General features: G+C 52.9%; 2 protein-coding genes across 2 annotated transcripts; one reads left to right on the top strand and one right to left on the bottom strand.

Annotated features, from left to right (window-relative positions):
• Positions 1-7,563: 7,563 nt before the first annotated feature.
• Positions 7,564-13,336, top strand: NDUFV1 (NADH:ubiquinone oxidoreductase core subunit V1). The gene is made up of 10 exons (XM_012452930.2): positions 7,564-7,704; positions 9,000-9,082; positions 9,156-9,326; positions 10,048-10,231; positions 11,237-11,426; positions 11,815-12,027; positions 12,224-12,390; positions 12,704-12,785; positions 12,927-13,072; positions 13,180-13,336. Exons 1-10 carry the CDS (start codon positions 7,633-7,635, stop codon positions 13,264-13,266), a joined length of 1,395 nt encoding a protein of 464 aa, XP_012308353.1. The 5' UTR covers positions 7,564-7,632; the 3' UTR covers positions 13,267-13,336.
• Positions 13,337-13,464: 128 nt separating this feature from the next.
• LOC105717629 (double C2-like domain-containing protein gamma) lies at positions 13,465-16,555 on the bottom strand. Its single transcript, XM_021669694.2, has 8 exons — positions 16,437-16,555; positions 16,120-16,229; positions 15,902-16,037; positions 15,719-15,769; positions 14,256-14,413; positions 14,077-14,158; positions 13,845-13,941; positions 13,465-13,769 (listed from the first exon to the last, which is right to left on the bottom strand). The coding sequence occupies exons 1-8, from the start codon at positions 16,479-16,481 to the stop codon at positions 13,639-13,641; spliced, it is 810 nt and encodes a 269-aa protein (XP_021525369.1). The 5' UTR covers positions 16,482-16,555; the 3' UTR covers positions 13,465-13,638.
• Positions 16,556-20,268: the final 3,713 nt, after the last annotated feature.

Genomic DNA, 20,268 nt, shown 5'->3' with positions numbered 1-20,268 from the left:
AAAATCATTAGAGACATAGATAAATATTTCATATTAGAAAAATAACAATTTGGCTGGCACAGTGGCTCATGCCTGTAATCCATCACTCTGTGGGACTGAGGCAGGCAGATCACTTGCGGTCATGAGATTGAGAAAAAGTAACAATTCGGCCAGCACAGTGGCTCACGCCTGTAATCCCAGCACTTTGCGAGGCTGAGGTGGATGGATCACAAGATCAGGAGATCCAGACCATCCTGGCTAACATGGTGAAACCCTGTCTCTATTAAAAATACAAAAAAATTAGCCGGGTATGGTGGTGGGCACTTGTATTCCCAGCTACTTGAGAGGCTGAGGCAGGAGAATTGCTTGGACCCAGGAGGTGGAGGTTGCAGTGAGCCGAGATCACACCACTGCACTCCAGCCTGGGCGACAGAGTGCAACTTCATCTTAAAAAACAAAACAAAAAAAAACCACACACACACAGACAGAAATTAGCTAGGTGTGGTGGCACACACCTGTAATCCCAGTTACTCAGGAGGCTGAGGCATGAGAATTGCTTGAACCCAGGCGCTAGAGGTTGCAATAAGCTAAGATCGCACCACTGCACTCCAGCCTGGGTGACAGCAAGACTCTATTTCAAAAAAATAAAATAAAAAAGAAAAATTAGCAATTCATCAAAAAAAACTTTCTTTATAAGTGATCAAAATTGGCTCAAGGAAACAGATAAGTAGCCATAAAAGAAATGGAAATAGTGTCCCAGTCACCCCTAAGCAGAGGTCCCAGCTCCAGATAGCTTTACAATACATTCCAGCCATGCTTCAGGAAAGAGAGAATTTTTAGCCTGAGCAAACTCTTCCATTATGTGGAAAAAGATGGGAAGTGGCCCACCTCATTTTAAGGGGCTAGCATAATCTTGTAACAAAACTAAACAAGATCACCCAGAGAAAGTAAAACTATAGGTTACCCTCTCTTGTGAGCACTGGTGTAAAAACTGAACAAAATGTTAGCAAAACAAATGCAGCAGGACAGTGAAATAACATTACACCATGACCAATTGGTGTTTATGCCCAGAATAAGAAAAAATAAGAATAGCAAGCACTTACATGGAGATTAAACCATTTAATCATCACAACACCAGCTTGAAACATAGAAAGGTCAAGGAGCTTGCTCAATGACATGCAGCTGATTAAGTGGAAGAATCCAAAATTAAGTCCAGATAGACTTCCTTCTGTGCTCTCAGCCACTGCACTCTGCAGCCCCATTAGGTCAACAGATTAGAAAAATGATCGATGTGATTAACCACAGACTAAAGAAGAAAAACAACATCATCTCAGATGCAGAAAAAGCTTTCAATGAAACTGAGCACAACTTCATGACAAAACTGTGCTCTTAAAGGGAATTTTCATAACATAATCATGATCTCTACCAAAAGCCTCAGCAAACCTCACACTTACTGTTGTATGTAAATTTTCAGTGCTACAAAAGAAGTAGCACTTGAATATAAATTTTCTCATCAAGGCAATTTACTTCTATAGAAGGGTGCATCTCACAGATGTAGAAATGGCGAGCACACACCTGGACACAGGAGGGGAAGGGCTTCTTATTGCTGACACAGGTAGCCCCTGCTGCTGTGTCATTCCCCTATTGGCTAGGGTTGGACCACACAGTCCTAAGCCAATTCTGATTGGCTATTTTAAAGAGAGCAGGGATGCCAGCTGGAGTGGCGGGTGGGTAGTTTGGTGGGAAGGACAGTTAAGGAACAGGTCAGAGCAGGCGACCAGGGATGATTCAGGTCAAAGCAAGTGACCAAGGGAACAGATGTGAATGCTGATTAGAACTGGCGGGAAAGTTGTTTACCAAAACTAGAGTCAAGGAGGTACAGAAAACCAGGAACTTAAACTTTAAAATGGAGAATTAAAGAACAAGAAAGCTGAACATACTGACATACTGATTCTTTGAAGAGAAACTTGGAGTTCACTATATCTAACACTAATGATTGCTATGACAATCGTCACACATACTAATTGTTTTAAGATAAATAGACCAAAGTTCTCAGCATGTTTTACCTTCATGTCTGATAGGAGGAGAGGCCCATTTCCAAGATGCCTCTGAGCAGCCAGGCAAGCCACACCCAGATCAGTTGTTAGGGCAAATGGAGTTTTATAGCCCTGAACTACAATGACCTACACACCCAGTTTTTAAGCAAGCCATTTGGAAGCTAAAGCTACTTTCCTAAGAATGTAGTGGGTGTCATGAAAGAAATCTCTGGGTGATTGGAGGATACATATAGCAGAGGAGGACAATAAAAAAATAGCAGAAGACAGGTGTGGTGGCTCACACTTGTAATCCCAGCACTTTGAGAGGCCAAGGCAGGTGGATCACCTGAGGTCAGGAGTTCGAGGCCAGCCTGACCAATATGGTAAAACCCCATCTCTACTAGAAATACAAAATTAGCTGGGTGTGGAGGTGCATGCCTGTAATCCCAGCTACTCGGGAGGGTGAAAAAATAAGATGTCAGAGAAGAGAGTAAGCTAGAGACTGGTGAGTGTTTCCAACTGCCAGCGTTATCTAACAAGGTTGAAGGTGTTATTGTTGAGAATGTCATCTGCCTTTGCACCTGGATCGACAGTTCTTTTCTGCAGTCACTCTGTCTTTATTTTTCACAAGTAGTTACTACTAATTAGGGGAATATAATCAGAAGCCCACTCGCAGGAATTCTGTCTCTCAGCATCCAGTGAAAAACGTCTGGCCTAAGGACATCTGAAGGCACGTGATACGAAAAGCTAAAACAAAAAAATCTAACAAATAGAACTGAGACCCTTAACATTGTCAACAAAAAGGGTCAAACTCTGTACAATGTCTGAAGAGATGTATTTTTATTTATTTATTTATTTATTTTGAGGTGGAGTTTCGCTCTTGTTGCCCAGGCTGGAGTGCAATGGTGTGATCTCAGCTCACTGCAACCTCTGACTCCCAGGTTCAAGTGATTTTCCTGCCTTAGCCTTCTGAGTAGCTGGGATAACAGGTGCCCACCACCATGCCTGGCTAATTTTTTGTATTTTTAGTAGAAATGGGGGTTCACCATGTTGGCCAGGCTGGTCTTAAACTTCTGACCTCAGGTGATCTGCCTGCCTCAGCTTCCAAAAGTGCTGGGATTACAGGCTTGAGCCACTATGCCCTGCCAAGATTTATTCTAAGTTGAATATGAGTGACTGGTGGTCCATGACACAACTCTCAGGAGATCCTGAGAATATGTGCCCAAGGTGGTTGGGCCACAATTTGACTTTATACATTTTAGGGAGACACAAGACATCAGTTAATACATGTAAGATTCCAGACAATAGGAAGCAGGTCAGGGACTGCTTCCAGGTAGTAGGTGTATTCAAAGATTTTTCTGAATGGCAATCAGTTGAAAGAGTTATTAATAGGAAGGAATGTCTAGGTTACAAAGGGGTTGTGGAGACCGAGGTTTTATCATGCAGATAAAGCCTTCAGGTAGCAGGTTTCAGAGAGAACAGATCATCAATGTTCCTTATCAGATGTAAGAGTCTGTTCTATCAGTAATTCCGAAAGAGAGGAGGGTATAATGAGGCATGTCCGGCTCCCCTTCTCATCTGGCCTGAACAAGCTTTTTAGGTTAACTTTGGAAAGCCCTTGTGAGAGGAGGGGTCCATTCAAATGGTTGGGAGGCTTAGAATTTTACTTTTGGTTTATAATATCGAACCTTTACACATTCCCATTGAAGTCACACCCCAGATAAGGAAGCTCGCTATCACCACTAATCAGCTTTATCTTGAAGATTTTAGTTGGTGCAATAATGAAAAGAAATGAGACACCTGATATTAGAAAGGAAGAGACACAATCCTTACTATTTCTCAACACTCTGATCACCAGCAGTGAAAACAGAAAAGCAGGCTGGGTGCAGTGTCTCAAGCCTGTAGTCTTAGCACTTTGGGAGGCTGAGGTGGGAGAATCACCTGAGCCCGGGACGGCAAGGCTGCAGTGAGCTGTGATCATGCCACTGCACTCCAACCTATGTGATGGTGCGAGACTCTGTCTTGAAAAACAAAACAGCAAATACAACAAGAACAAAACAGGAAAGCTTGAATGGACAAAATTTTATTTAATTTTGTACTCCCCACACTACACTGATGCAGGCTTTTAAAAATCATTTATTTAGTTAGTGTTTTGTTTTGTTTTTGAGACAGGGTCTCATTCTGTCACCCAAGCTGGAGTGCAGAGGGGCTATCACGGCTCACTGCAGCCTCACCTTCCCAGGCTCAAGCCATCTTTCCACCTTAGCATCCCAAAGAGTTGGGATTATAGGTGTGCACCACCACGGCTGGCTAATTTTTTACCTTTTTTTTTTTTCATAGAGATGGGTCTCACTGCGTTGCCGGGCTGGTCTTGTACTCCTGGGCTCAAGTGATCCTCTTTCCTCAGCCTCCCAAAATGCTGGGGCTACAGGCGTGAGTGGCCATACCTGGCCTGAATAAACTTTCATAATAGCAAAGTCCATATAGTGATCTAGACACAATATCAATAAAGGCAAATCAATAGTATTCCATTCACAAGCAACTACCAATTAGAAATGTAATCAGAAAAGAGATTACAAAAACATAAAACCACAAAATATCATACAACATTTCTGCATAAAAAATTACAGAATTGGGGCCGGGCGCGGTGGCTCAAGCCTATAACCCCAGCACTTTGGGAGACCGAGGCGGGTGGATCACGAGGTCAAGAGATCAAGACCAGGATGGTCAACAAGGTGAAACCCCATCTCTACTAAAAATACAAAAATTAGCTGGGCATGGTGGTGCGTGCCTGTAGTCCCAGCTACTTGGGAGGCTGAGGCAGCAGAATTGCTTGAACCCAGGAGGTGGAGGTTGCAGTGAGCCGAGATCACACCATTGTACTCCAGCCTGGCGATAGAGTGAAACTCTGTCTCAAAAAAAATAATAAACACAGAATTAAAAAATAATTCTCAATCTTTAGTGAAAGAGCTAAAAGATGTGAAACAATGGGAGTAGCCACATTCTTGGGTGGGCAGACGCGTGATGATAAAGACAAGGTTCTTCTCTGAATTCATCTGTGATCCTGTGCACTAAGTTAAACACTCTTGGGACATTTGCTGTGTGTCAGGCGTGGCTCTGAGCACTTCACGAGCACCTCATTTACTTTTCTCAGTAACTCTAACCATCACTCCTTTAGGGTATATGTTTTCCACTTGAGGAAACTGAGGCAAGGGAATAAAATCTCCTTGGTAGGAAGTGGCAGAAGCAGGATTTTGAATCCAAGCCCTTAACCTTAAAGCTTTGTTGTCCCTTGCAGATAATCATGTTTTTAAATCTATTTGTAGCAAAGTGGACTAATCTCAAAAACATCGTGTTGAATGAAAAAAGCAAGGTGTAGACTCACTACATTGAAATACTAGGCTGGGTGCAGCAGTTCATGCCTGTAATCCCAGGACTTTGGGAGGCAGATACATGGAGTGACACAGGATGGGATGAGTGCTGAGGCAGTGAGGGCCAGGACCTGGGACGCTGCAGAGGAGGCTCTGGAGATGACACCGGAGTGTATCACCTTCTTCACTTGAGGAGGCTGGCAAGCGGGTGCTCTAGTGGGTGGGGACCAGTGGGGGATTTGTCATTAGAAGATCTCAGGCCAATTCTGGCAGTTGTGTCATCCTGGGCAGGACACAGCATTGCTGATACTCTGCTTCTGAAAACAGGGCTCATCATTCCTGAGTCTGGGGTTTTGGAGGATTAAGGAGGTAACACACAGCAAGTGCTTAGCCCAGAGTCTGGACTGAAGGAACAGGGGATCCTGCCCTTCACTCTCCCTTTCCCATCCCCCTCATGCCCAGCATCTCCTGTCCCCATCATCCCCAACTGCCTCTCCCTCAGCCCGTATTTCTTTGACCCAGTTAGAAAGAGATGAGGAAGGAATCCACCCCCTGGCTCCGACCTGCCCCCCTTGTTCTGATCCAAAGGGAGGGATCTGAGGACTCAGGTCTGAGCCTGGATTAGCTGTGTAATCCCCAGCTTTGCCTCGGCAACCTCTTTCCCTGCCCAAGAGAGGGGGCCTGGGGCTGGCAGCCAGGACTCCTGGGCTCTGGGCCTGATGCTACCCTACCTGTCTGGGAAACCTCAGACAGGGCAGAGAAGCTCTCGGTGCCTCTCTTGGGAATGTCACTGATGTCCACAGTGACTGTCACATGCATGTCAGTTCTGTGGGTTTGCTGTGTGCGGGGCACTGTGGGAGTGAACAAGGGCCTAGATTCCAGTCCAGCTCCACCACTCAGCAGCTTCATGCCCACAGACAAAGGATGAAATCCCCCTAAGCCTAAGTTTTTTCATGGACAAAATGGAGCGAACCCCATGCAGAGTTCTCGTGGGGTATGTGAGAAAATAGGTGTGAAGGAGTTTTGTAAATAGCACATTTTAGAGAGATTTAAAAGGATGATTACAGCGCAAGAGAACAGAGATGGTTCCTCCTCATGAGGACTGGAAAACAGCTGGAGAGAGCAGGCCAGAAAGGTCACTCTTATCATGAGGACCACAGCAGAGGGTTCCAGGAAACTGAAAAAGACGAGCTCATCAGGCTTCCAAGACCTCCTGGGAAGGCAAAGGACAGAGGGACCTCCTCAGGTCAGGGAAAACCAAGGGAGGGGGGCAGCTACACAAAAGCCCTAAAGCCTAGTGACGCCAAGAAGGGGTCTAGGGGGATGGGGGTGGGATTCGCAGCAGTGGCCTGGGCGTGATGACCCTGGTGAAGGACGGGGTCGCGGAGTCCTTGAATCCTGGACCACTGGCTGATTCCAAAGGCAGCAGGGACCATGCCAGGATTTGGAGCAGAAGCACAAAGTCCTGGACTCTCCTGACAAGGGCTGAGAGAACTCAGTGGCGCCGGCAAGAGGATGTGCATTGCACGGACCATCTCCATCCTCTCTGCCTCACCCCAGCCTAGGACTCCGTGAGAGGTCCTCCGGGAAGACCTCCGCGAACGACCCCTTCCCCCCGCCTGCCTTGGAGTCAGCAATCCTTCCCCGAGCACACGGACGCCCGGCGTGTGGAAGGCCACAGTCTGGCAGGGCTCGGACTAGGACAGAATAATTCCAACGTAGTCATGAGGATCAGGCTGTGACCTGCTTGACTTTTCCCTCCTCCTATGACACACCGATGCATACGGCAGGTACACACTAAACGCCGAACCTGTAGCAAGTGGAACACCCAGCAGAAGGCGACATGCGAGGTTTGTTTACTTGTGGCATGAAAGGCTGGGAGCCGGCAGGCGTAGTCCACGAAGTGGAGCCGGCTGAAGAGGGAGCGAAAGAGCGGTGGGGACAGCCGCTGCTAAATGCCCGCGTCGCGGAGGGAGGAAGGCGAGACCGAGGCCGGCGAGACCACATCTCCCAGAAGCCCCAGCGCCAAGCAGGCACTGGCCTCTGAGCCCTCCCCCAAGGAGGCGGGGCCGCGGGCGGAGAGGAAGGGGCGCGGCGAAGCCCGTGCGTGGCGAAGTCCGTGCGCGGCGCTGGCGACCAGCGCGTGACGTCTTTCCTGTGCGCCCCCTAGCGTCTCTGTCGCGCAGGTTTCTCAGTATCTGTTCTGTGAAGGTGACAGCGTGAGGTGACCTAGCTGGCCCCCCGCGATGCTGGCGGCACGGCGGCTACTCGGCGGGTCGCTCCCCGCGCGGGTATCTGTGCGTTTCAGCGGCGACACGGTGAGGCCCGGCCTGGCTGGGGCCAGGGGTTTTCGGGGCCGGGTCTCGCGGCCGCGCCTGTGCACGAGCAGTCCCTGGGGTCTGTAGTGGCCTCTGGAGAGCCCTTCTCCCCAGGCCAGGTGGGAAGGCTCCCTCTCCTACCTGGTTGAAGTAGGGGAATGGGTCCCAACGGGGGGCCGACTCCTTCGGCCCGCCGACTCGCTGACTTCCCTTGTTTCACAGTCCTCCGCCTGGCGTAAGTTTTGCAGGTTATGAAGCGCCCTAGTCTTGCATTCCCTCCTTGCTACAGCCTTGTAGGGCGTGAAGGGGTCATTGCCCCATTTAGGGATGCGCACCTTCTGATTTCCCGTCCACTGCTCTGCGCCCTGCAGTGGCTGAAAAGTGTTTTTAAAGGGGTGGGAATCCCGTCGCCCTCAGCTGGGGCGCTTCCCCCTGTGTCGTGGGGCTCATTTTCACCCCAAGTGAGCCCCTCCATCACCTGTGTGTCCTAGGGAGGCATTTCTTTCCCATCAGTAAACACATTTTGCCTCTTCAGCCGAGTTGGGAACACAAAGGCCCCTGGCCTCACCAAGTTTTGGTCCAGCAGAGGAGCCAGGCAAGCAAAGGGCCATGGCACCACAGTCGGCTTTCAGGGCAGTGTGGTGCTGTGATGCAGGTGTGGGCCTTGGCCACCGACAGACCTGGGCTCAAATTCCACCTGCTGCTTTTGACTGCGAGATCTTCCATAAGTTCCTTTTGCTCTGAGCCTCTGTGAAACAGAGGAAATCATTCCTATCAAGAGTTGTTTTGAGGTTGAAATGGGATTTTGAATGTAAAATGCTTCTGTCCAGTACCTGCTAAACAAAATGCTTACTAATGGCTGGGCGCAGTGGCTCATGCCTGGAATCCCAGCACTTTGGGAGGCTGAGGTGAGCAGATCACTTGAGGTCAGGAGTTCAAGACCATCCTGGCCAATATGGTGAAACCCCATCTCTACTAAAAATGCAAAATTATCCAGGCGTGGTGGCAAGTGCCTGTAACCCCAGCTATCCGGAGGCTGAGGCATAAGAATCACTTGAACCCAGGAGGCAGAGGTTGCATGAGCTGACTGCACTTCAGCCTGGGCAGCAGAGCAAGAATCCATCTCAAAAAAAAAAGTGCTTACTAAGTGGCAGTGGTAGCTGTGATGCTATAGATGCTTCCCTATCCCTAGCCCATTTGCTGCTAAATAGGGGGACCCAAGATTCTGTAGCTTCTGGCCCAATCCCTCATGGCCCCAGAGCGCTGCTGGGCCTCCTGACCCTCTGTCTCCCCAGACAGCACCCAAGAAAACCTCATTTGGCTCGCTGAAGGATGAAGACCGGATATTCACCAACCTATATGGCCGTCATGACTGGAGGTGAGACAGTGCCCTTAGCCTGCTGGGTCCCAGAGCAAGGCATCCCCTTCACTGCCTGCCCTACTCTGTCCAGGCTGAAAGGTGCCCTGAGTCGAGGTGACTGGTACAAGACAAAGGAGATCCTGCTGAAGGGGCCTGACTGGATCCTGGGCGAGATCAAAACATCGGGTTTGCGGGGCCGTGGAGGCGCTGGCTTCCCCACGGGCCTCAAGTGGAGCTTCATGAATAAGCCCTCAGATGGCAGGTGTGGGGGCGGGCGGGGCGGATGTGGCTGTGGGAGAGACCTTGCGGGTGGCTGAGGCTTCCCTGGGCCTTTGGGCTCTTTCCTTAGAGACATAGCATGAACAAGGTAGGCATATGTTCCCCAGGCCTTACGTGGATGGGACTTACTCTGTGGACACGGGGGAGACTTACGCAGCAGAATCCACATGTGATATTGACTCAGGCAGACTTAGTTCAAATCCTAGCTCTGCCTCCTAAACATAGAGCTTTGGGCAGTTTCCCGGCCTTTGTGAACCTTAGGTTCCTTTTTGTAAATAGCACAGTAATATCATTCAAGAATTAAAGAGATAATGTTCATACAGCTTTTGGCCTATACGCTGGTTGGCACACAAAGCAAATGATAAACATCACCTGCTTTACCTCCTTTTGGTGGTGGAGCTTGAGGAATGCTCTTTGTCACCAAGAGCAGAATCTGGCTCTCAGGGGCAGACACAAGGAGAGATTTTTGAATGAGCTGAATGAAGACCTTTCTTGTGGTTGTAGCTGCCCAAAGAGGGAATAGGCAGTGAGCTCCCTGTCATTGGTGGTGAGCGAGCAGAGCCCTGGGACATGTTGGGAGGGCAGCGAGGGATTGGCTGTCAGAGGAGACATCTTTGAGGCCTCCCTGGGTGGAGTGGGGTGGCATGGAGTTGAAGACTTAATGCTGGTGGCCCTGTATCCTATCTGACCTGTGGACCCTGCAGGCCCAAGTACCTGGTGGTGAACGCAGATGAGGGGGAGCCGGGCACCTGCAAGGACCGGGAGATAATGCGCCATGATCCTCACAAGCTGGTGGAAGGCTGCCTGGTGGGGGGCCGGGCCATGGGTGCCCGCGCCGCCTATATCTATATCCGAGGGGAGTTCTACAATGAGGCCTCCAATCTGCAGGTGAGCAGGGAGAGACGTGGACAGATAAGGTGCTCAGTGTGCACTCACGCCCCTCACCTGGCACAGTTGTTCTTAGGTGTTAGCACCTGGTGTCTTAATGGTTGAACTGGGGAGTGGTGGCCAGTCCTGCATGCATCCCAAATGGGACTTGGCTCCCAAAGCCTTCTTCCAGGGCTCCTAATGCTGCTGGCATAAAAAAAAATTTTTTTTGCTTCAAAAATACAGTATTTGTTGTAATAACAAGTAGCAAGAAGAAAGAAACTAAATGGAACTATATGTTTAGGAAGAGAGCTGAATAATTATGAATATAAACAACTGCTATTTGGAGAAAATACATTATGTTCATTGCTTGGAACCATGAATAATATATCTGTAGGAAATACAGAAAAATATAATAGGTTAAGACAATAAGGATATAGGCAATTACTTTTTTTTTTTTTTGAGACAGAGTCTCACTCTGTTGCCCAGGCTGGAATGCAATGGTGAGATCTCAGCTTACTGCAACCTCCACCTCCCGGGTTCAAGTGATTCTTTGCCTCAGCTTCCTGTGTAGCTGGGATTATAGGCACTCGCCACCACGCCCAGCTAATTTTGCATTTTTAGTAGAGATGGGGTTTCACCAATGTTGGCTAGGCTGGTTTTAAACTCCTGACCTTAGGTGATCCACCTGCCTTGGCCTCCCAAAGTGCTGGGATTATAGGAGTGAGCCACCGCACCTGGCCTACACTTTTATTTTTAATTTTGTAAAGGCTTATTTTTCCTTACAACCTGGGGTAGTTAGGAGCCCTGATAACATCTACTTTGCTTTTATTTTCTTGGCATCAAAGCAGCTTACTTATGTGTTCCTTCTTGCATGTCTGTTTCAGATCATAGTCAAGTTTTTCATTTTGTTTTACTTTTCATAGCAGGAGCCTTAGGAGGCCTTCAAGGGCTTCATGACTCCTGAAGTTATAGGCTGACTCCTGGGCTGGGGTGGGCTGGGGAACTCACACCTTTGTCCCGCAGGTGGCCATCCGAGAGGCCTATGAGGCAGGTCTGATTGGAAAGAATGCCTGTGGCTCTGGCTATGATTTTGACGTGTTTGTGGTGCGCGGGGCTGGGGCCTACATCTGTGGAGAGGAGACGGCGCTCATCGAGTCCATCGAGGGCAAGCAGGGCAAGCCCCGCCTGAAGCCCCCCTTCCCCGCAGACGTGGGTAAGGCCCGGCATGATCCTGGGTCACACTGTGTCCTGTGACACCCAGGATGTGGCTAGGCTCCCCTATGGGTTGTTCTTTAGGGATTCCTGAGTGCCTTCCGGGCTGGGGCCAGATAGAGAGTAGGCTGGCAGCAACACACAGGCTCCCCAGGGCCGCCTGCAGCCCCTCCTGCCTCGGTACTGGAGTGCTGCTCTGTGGCTAAGGGCGTGGTGGTGAATGAGGCAATGCGGCATCTCTGGAGTGTGGGGTCCAGCAGGGATAAGAATGATAAGGAGATATTAGAGCAGGGGCTCTGCCATGGGAGCAGGACCCTGGGACACACCTCCCTGCCAGGAAATCTGCACCACCCCCAGCAGCCACCAGTTCTCTTCCCATTTCCCCGAAGGAGTGTTTGGCTGCCCCACAACTGTGGCCAACGTGGAGACAGTGGCAGTGTCCCCCACCATCTGCCGCCGTGGGGGTACCTGGTTTGCTGGCTTTGGCAGAGAGCGCAACTCAGGCACCAAACTATTCAACATCTCTGGCCACGTCAACCACCCTTGCACTGTGGAGGAGGAGATGTCGGTGCCCCTGAAGGAACTGATTGAGAAGCATGCTGGTAAGGCCTGGGGCCAGTGAGGTGTTGGGGGGCGGGGCAGGGGAGCGAAGGTGTCCAGGAAGAGAGCCTGGGCGGGAGGGCTCAGGAGACGGGGCTGGGTCTAGGGGCTGACGAAGGGACTGGGCTCAGGACTAGGCAGGTGTGCCGGCTCCAGCACTGACCCTGTATCCCTTTGGGGACTGACTTGGGGCCCCAGGAGGTGTCACTGGTGGCTGGGACAACCTCCTTGCTGTGATCCCTGGTGGCTCGTCTACCCCACTGATCCCCAAGTCTGTGTGTGAGACTGTGCTGATGGACTTCGACGCACTGGTGCAGGCACAGACGGGCCTGGGCACAGCCGCGGTGATCGTCATGGACCGCTCGGTAAGGGCTCACACACCAGCCTGGTCCTTGCCATATGCCTTCCCTGGGCCTCCCAGAAAACCCTCTTGCCAGCACTCAGGCCTCAGTTCCTGTAGGCTGAGATGGAAGCAAGGTGGGAGAGGAGGGAAGAAGGCCGCTCTGGGGAGAATGCCCCGGAGTCTGGGCAGCACGGGGCCCACGGAGGCTGGAGGAGGCCAGACGCTGGGTGGGCTGGGAAGAGCTTCTGGAACTGGGGGAGGGGCTGCTGCTAGTGGGCTGAGGCCCAGGCTTCTGTCTGGCCTTGGGTGCCTGCTAATTGCCCCTCGTCACCCAGACGGACATCGTGAAAGCCATCGCCCGCCTCATTGAGTTCTATAAGCACGAGAGCTGTGGCCAGTGCACCCCATGCCGCGAGGGTGAGCATTGGGTGGGTTGGGGGTTTGCTTGCCATGGCCTCACGTGACCTCCACCCCACCATGCGGCCCTCACCCCTCAAGTGCCGCCCCACATCCTGGCTGGGGAGACCATCAGGCCCTCTCTTGTGGCTGTGGCTGCAGGTGTGGACTGGATGAACAAGGTGATGGCTCGTTTTGTGAGGGGGGACGCCCAGCCAGCCGAGATTGACTCCCTGTGGGAGATCAGCAAGCAGATCGAAGGCCACACCATCTGCGCTCTGGGTGACGGGGCCGCCTGGCCTGTGCAGGTACTCACTGCCCTTCTGCACAGCACGGAGGGTGGCTGGCGCCAGGGGCCCAGGGTGTTGGGGGATTTTTGGACTCTTGTTTCACTGTCGCCCACCACCGATCCCAGGGTCTGATCCGCCACTTTCGGCCGGAGCTTGAGGAGCGGATGCAGCGGTTTGCCGAACGGCACCAGGCCCGGCAGACTGCCTGTTAGCCCACCACCCTGGCCTGCTGTCCTGCGTTGGTCCGTCTGGAATGCTGGACAATAAAGCGAGTGCTGCCCACCCTCTGCTGCAGCTGCTGTGACTGTGCCCTTTACCCTTTACCCAGCACAGGCTCCTCAAGGGTGGGAGGGGAGAACAGGGCCCCATCTGGCTCACGGCCAGGAAAGGACAGGCTCTCGTCTGGCTTCAAGGAGATGTTTATTTCAGCTCCATGATTCAGGTGGGGTGAATGTGAAAGGGGAGAGAGGAAATACCCTCTGACTGGGGGCTGGGCATGGTGGGCGAGGCAGCCCCAGGCTCCACCATTTTTGTGGGGATGATTCAGGCAGCCGTAGTAGAGGGCGGTAGGCAGGGCCCATGGGCTAGTCGCTGAGCTGGACAGGCCTGCTGTCCAGCAGGTGCCACAGCTCCAGGCGGTGGTCGCTGTGGCCTAGGCACTCAAGCCAGTGCCGCAGGCACTCCCCACTGGCATGACTGCCCAGCTGCACCCCGCCTGCCATGGGGGATGGGTCAGAAACTGCCAGGAGCCTACCAGGTCCCCACCCCAGCGCCTCACATTCCCACTCACCAATGAAGTCGTCGGCTGTGCCCAGGTCATAGTCCCACACAGACACCAGCAGCGTCTTCTGGGCCAGCTCTTCCCGTGGGCCTGAGTAGAAGAATTCCTGCAGGGAGAAGGGCAGAGAGGCGGGAGGGAAGTGGCCTCGGCTCTCTGACAGCTTAAGAATCAGGCCCCGGCAGGGGAGTGGGTCAGTATGTCAAGGCCAGGGTTGACTGGAACCTGCCTGGCATGGGATTACCTCATTGAACTCTGGGTTCAGGGTCTTCCTGCGAACACTGGTCTTGAATTTAGATTTCTTCCCTGTATTTGGATGCAGGAAACTGATTGGGAGGATTGGTGGGTTAGGTGTGGCCCTGGAGAGGTGAGGAGCCCCAGCCTCACCCTTACCTCCCGCCTGCCGACCCCGTTCACACTCACAGGCGCACGAAGGGGTCCGAGTAACCGTTGGCATCCATGGGGGCTAGGTGGGCGCAGCGCAGCACACCCACCAGCAGGCCGCCCCGCTGAGAGCTGTAGCACAGCGACAGCAGGACACGCCCACGTTCCTCCCCGGCCACCTCTGTCTCCACCTCCTCCTGCAGGTGTAGGCTGAGGTCAGCCCCCATCCAGTCCGGAGCCCAGCCCCTTTAGCCTCCGCACTCTGGACAGGAAAGCTCAACCTGGCCCCAAAGATATCAGGAGCCAACGACTTCATTTCCCAATGCAGCCACTCGCCCAGCGCTCTGGAATTGGCACATGGGTCATCTGTACCCTCCAGGGCCTGATCAAAGACGGGGCTTGCTGACCATGTGACCAGTGAGCTCAGCTTGTCTGTCATGGAGGGGAAGGGAACTGGCTGACTTGCTGGTAGCTCCTTAAGTGGCCTCCTATCCGGTGCCATAGCCACCCCTGCAGGCCTGCAGCTCTGGGAGGATGTTCACCTCCCGAGGAGAAGCAGATCTCTTCTATTCCTAAACCCCACCCTTTTCACCCCACACTGCCCTGGGGACCAGAGCTGAGTGTTCTTTGCCACACTCCAAGCCCTGGTGCCTCTGAACAGGCTCAGGGAGGAAGCCTGGGGAAGACGCACTGCTCTCATCCGGGGGTGGGTTTCCATTTGCGGAGAGCCCCCCCATCTTGCCCACAGGTGGCTCTCAGGAACACAGGAGTGCTCAGTGAGCAGCCACCATGCTCCGGGCACTCTTGTGCTTGGGATCTGGGGTGGAGGTGGGGTGGAGGTGGGGCTGGTGCTAGGTGAAGTGGCCCATTTGGGCCACCTTGGTGGGCCTCAGCCACTTGGGCTTAGCTAATCAACAGCTACAGCAACTTGTGGTTCCACCAGGGGGCAGGCGCCCAGCACTTTGGAGAGGAGCTGGTAGGGGGCCCTGCTCTCAGCCTCCCAGCTGCCCCTCCCCTACCAAGCCATAGGAGTTCTGGCCAGGTCTTTCAACTCAGTGATGTCAAAGAGAGCCCTGCAGTCACCCTCACTGCCTCCAGACAAGGGCCTGTCTAGGACAGCCTGCCCCAGGAGTGACCCCCACACTGCCCCCAGGGCCAGACCCTAGTCAGGGAGCCCCACCCATCTGTCCTCTCTTCCACCTCGCCCAGCCTCCCATCTCAGGCCATGGACAAATGCCACCAGTTTCAGCCTCAAGGTTGCCTGGGTCTCTCTGCCCAACTGTGCCCTTGAGGCCTCTGCTTGTCCCAGTGCCCCATAGCTCCTCTGGGCCACCCTGGCAAGGGAGTCACCCTCACTTTGCCACTGGGGGCCTGGGTGTCCCCTGGGGCAATGAGGGCTCACAGGGCCTGTGAGAGCTGACCTCAGGTTCCTCCAAGCCCCTATTCCCCTGCCACCCCAGGCCTGCGCCCTCATCCCTGCTCAGCCCAGCTGTCCTACCCACCTGATAGAGGGACATGCCGCGGGCTGTGTCCAGGCTCTTGGACCTCTTGGTCTGAAAGGGCAGAGAGCCCGGTCATCCTGGCCAGATGCTGCCCAGGTCCCCCTCCCTGCTCCTCCCCTCCAGATCCCCCATCACAAGGTTCCTGGCCCCTGCAGCCCCACCCTGTGCTCCAGCCCCACTCACCAGCCTCCACTTCTCCAGACAGATGTCGAAGCTCCTGGCTTGGTTGGGCACCAGCTTCCTCAGGGGTACCCGCAGCTCCCCCAGGGGAGGTGCCCGCCGCCGTCGCCGCAACCATGGGTCCTCACACACACATAGCCTGGTGGCCGCCCAGGTCAGAACTGGCCAGGACAGCCCCATCCCTCTGCCTCACCCCCAGGTGGCCCAGGCTGGATCCTCACCTAAGGGTCTTGCGTGCAGCATCCTGGTGGGTGAAGCCATGATAGGTGAGTGTCTCCTCCCAGACAGGTATCTTCATGGCCCGAACGGTGCGTGTCCGAAGCTGGCTGGCCTAGGGCCCAAGCAGAGGGGTCAGGGCCTCTTAGGGCCAAGACTGTCCTCCAACCCCCAACCCTGCCTCCCTGATAGGACCCCCTATTTGCACATCCCAGCAACTGGGACCCAGGCCTTGGGGGCAGGAGCCAAGCAGAGCCAGGTGAGTGCCCCAGGCTGGACCTTCAGCCAGAGGGCAGCAGTGGGGTCTGGGGCTTGCCCTCACCTTGCTGGCCCCTGGCAGCAGACTGGCTTTGACATAGGTGTCCATGGAGCCTGAGGCCAATGGCTTGAGGCCCTGGGAACAGGCAGTGGGTATGAGACAGGCCCGTGGCCCGGCCCTCTGTCTCAGGGATGCCCACTCCCATCCTCACCTTGGCACGATGAGCTGTGCAGTGCAGGGCACTGTTGTCCGCATCAAAAAGAAGTGTGAACTCCAGGATGCCCAGGGCAGCTAAGGGCAGGTGGCAGGCAGGGTCACCTCCTACCTCAGCTCAATCTGCCTCTGCCCATGGCACATGCCTCCTGCCTTGCTCCTCCATGGCCAGATGCCAGTGACACCCCAATCCCCAGCCTGGCTGGGCTGAGCTCAGGGTGTCCCCCTCCTCCCACCGCTACTCACTGCTGTCGTCTGAGTCTCCCTCTGGCTCTGGGTCGGGCTGTGGCTGGGGTGCAGAGCGAATGGCGGACGCCGCTGCAGAACAAGGGTCCGAAGGGTGCAGGACAGGCTCCGCAAAAGGGTAGAAGTGGGGGAAGTAGTGGGAGATGAGGCGGATGGGCCGGATGGGGCCCGGGCTCACGTCGATGGCCATGTGCTCCTGCATGCTCACCCGGGGAGGCCGCCCACCTTCTGCCGCAGTGCCCGCCATGGAGGCCTGGATGGGGGTTGGAGGCACAGGGACTCAGAGAAATGCCTGAGGACTGGGGCTGGGGGGAACACACCTGGCCTCAGAGACGGGGATCTGAGGACAGACGCAGGGTTGGGGGAGGGGCTGGTGGAGTCCCCAGCCTGGAGGGTCGTGGCAGACTTTGGAGGGGACCCAGTGTGCGGGAAGTCATCCAGATCCCAGTCCTTACCGCTCTTGGAGCTACTTCACCCGGTGTGGGTCGCTGCTGCTGGCGCTGGGTGTGCGCTTTTGGGGGCAGAGCCCGTGACTGCCGTGTCCCCGGTGAGTGAGTGTGACCCAGAGCTCAGAACCCACCCAGAGCTCCTTCCTAGCGCTGAGGCCTAGCTTCCCTCCTTCCTCTGCCCCCTTCACACTTTGTCAAAGGGGGTTATTTTTACCACCATCATGTGGCCCTGCGCCCAGGTGAGGAGGCTGGAGGGCTGGAGGTGACAGAGGGCTGTGGGGGTGATGAGGAGTTTGTGGGAAGGAGGGAGCACGTGGGGAGGAGGGGAAGGGGCACCTGGGAAGGTGGGAGGGGAGGGAGGTCTGGAGAGGAGAGGAGGGGAGGCACAGGAAGGGGCCCCTGTGATCCAGCCCTGCAGTGGTGACCAGTTAACACTCTGAAACATGAACCAGATCATCCCGCCTCCACCCTTGCTTGGAATAAAATCTGAACCCTTTGGTGAGGCACGGCCCCTTTTCACCTCACCAAGGAGTGTCCCCTGGCATCTCACAGTGAGGGCCTGCTCCCCTCCCAAACTGGGCCACCCTCCCAGCCTTTGACCTGGCCACTCCTGCTCACCTTTGCTTTCTGGGTCAGCCCCTGCAGGGGATCTTGGCTGGTTTTAACCATCCAGCATTCCCTCTCCTCTCTTCTCCCCAGTTACTCTTTAAATTTTTAATCCACATAACCGTAGGTATTTATGGTGTACAATATGTTCTGATGTGATATGTATAGAAATGTGATTTCTACAATATGCATTGTAGAAAGATTCAGTCAGGCTAAAAAACAACAACAACAACAACAACAAACACTTGGCCAGGTGTGGTGGCTCCCGCCTTTACTTAATACCAGCACTTTGGGAGGCTGAGGCTGGTGGATTATGAGGTCAGGAGTTCGAGACCATCCTAGCTAACACGGTGAAACCCCGTCTCTACTAAAAATACAAAAATTAGCCAGGCATGGTGGCGTGCGCCTGTAATCCCAGCTACTCAGGAGGCTGAGGCAGGAGAATTGCCTGAACCCAGGAGGCGGAGGTTGCGGTGAGCCGAGATCGTACCATTGCACTCCAGCTTGGGTAACAAGAGCGAAACTCCGTCTCAAAATAAATAAATAAATAAATAACACTTAAAATGTACTCTTAAAGCGACTGTGAAATACATAAGGCATTATCATTAGGGATGTTTGCCATGTTGTGCAGTAGGACCTTCGCTTACTCTTCCTGACTGGAATTTTGTATCCTAAGAGCAACGTCTCCCCTCTCCAGCCCCTCGTAACCACCATTCTCTCTACTTCTAGTTCAACTTTTTCAGATTCCACATAAAAATGAGACCATCTGGTAATCGTCTTTCTGTGCCTAGCTTATTTCACTTAGCATATCGTCCTCTGGGTTCATCCGTGTTGTCACAGATGGCAGAATGTCCATCTTGGTTAGGGCTGGACAGTGTAGACAGACCATCTACCCATCCATCCGTCTGATGCCGCGCGGCTGGGTTGCTGCCGTGTCTTAGCCGTTGTGAATGGCACTGCAGTGAACATGGATGCAGACACCTCTTCAGCATGCTGACTTCAACTCCCGTGGATACTACCCAGAAGTGGGGTAGCTGGATCACATGGTTGTTCTATTTTTAGTGTTCTAAGGGACTGCCATACGATTTGCCAAAATGGCTGCTCCCAGTTACCTTCCCATCAACAGCACATAAGGCTTCCCTCTCTCCACAACCTCACGAGCACTTATCTCGCGTGGATTTGGTAATAGCCTTTCTAACAGGCGTGAGGGGGTGTCTCATTGAGATTTTAACTTGCATTTCCTGCATGATTAGTGATGCTGAGCATTTTTTAATGTCTTCTTTTGGGAACTGTGTGTTCAGGCCCTTTGCCCATGTTTAAATTGGGGTATTTGTTTCTTGTTATTGACTTGAGTTCCTTATTTTGGATGTTAGCCCCTTATCAGGTGTATGATCTGCAAATATTTTCTCCCATCCTGTAGGCTCTCTCTTCACTTCGTTACTAGACAAATGCCATGCCATTTGTCTAGTTTTTTGATGCCTTTGCTTTTGGGGTCCTATCCAAGAATCATTGCCTAGACCAATGTCTAGAACTTTCCCATATGTTTCCTCCAAGTAGTGTAGCCATTCCAGGCTTTTGTTTTGTTTTTTAATTTATGATAGGATCTCACTCTGTCACCCAGGCTGGAGTGCAGTGGCACAATCTCAGCTCACTGCAACTTCTGCCTCCTGGGCTAAGCGATCCTCCCACCTCAGTTTCTTGAGTCGCTGGGACTACAGATGTGCACCACCATGCCTGGCTAATTTTTTTTTTTTTTTTGTATTTTTGTAGAGATGGGGTTTCACTACGTTGCCCAGGCTGGTCTTGAACTCCTTAAGTTACAGTGACCTGGCTTGGCTTCCCAAAGTGCTGGGATTACAGGCATGAGCCATGGTGTCTGGCTCACTTCCGGTTATATAGCCCATTTCAGGTTGATTTTTGCATAAGGTGTGAACCTCAATTGTTCTTTGGGAACCACTGTTTCTCAGTCCAGGGAGTTTCCCCTCCTACCCAGGCAAGCATCCCAGACTATAAATCAATGTATTGTAAACCTAACTGGCCATGTGATAGGCTCAGGGAAAGAGATGTGACTCAAGGCAGGCCAGTGAGGAGCAGTTCTGGGTTAGGCTGGCTGGGAAGGAGCAGCCATGTTTTTTGTTGATGGATGCTGCTGCCCTCTTCTCACCTCTCACACTCTGCACTAGGGGACAACTCCCCAGAGCTGAAGCCAGCACAGCAAGAGGAGAGCCCTGAGCTCCTGGATCCAGCCCTACCTGAAGCTCGCCATGGCAAGTTCGGATCACCCACTCCCTCAACTCTTTCACAGAACCTGGTCTACCTAGTTGATGTATAATTCCACTACTATCTGTGATTAAGTAATGTGGAATCACATGATTATCTGT

Source organism: Aotus nancymaae, unplaced genomic scaffold (assembly GCF_030222135.1).
Source record: "Aotus nancymaae isolate 86718 unplaced genomic scaffold, 86718_ANA_hifiasm-v0.15.2.pri h1tg000059l, whole genome shotgun sequence".
NCBI classification, from domain to species: domain Eukaryota; kingdom Metazoa; phylum Chordata; class Mammalia; order Primates; family Aotidae; genus Aotus; species Aotus nancymaae.
This window is presented reverse-complemented; position numbering and strand designations above follow the sequence as displayed.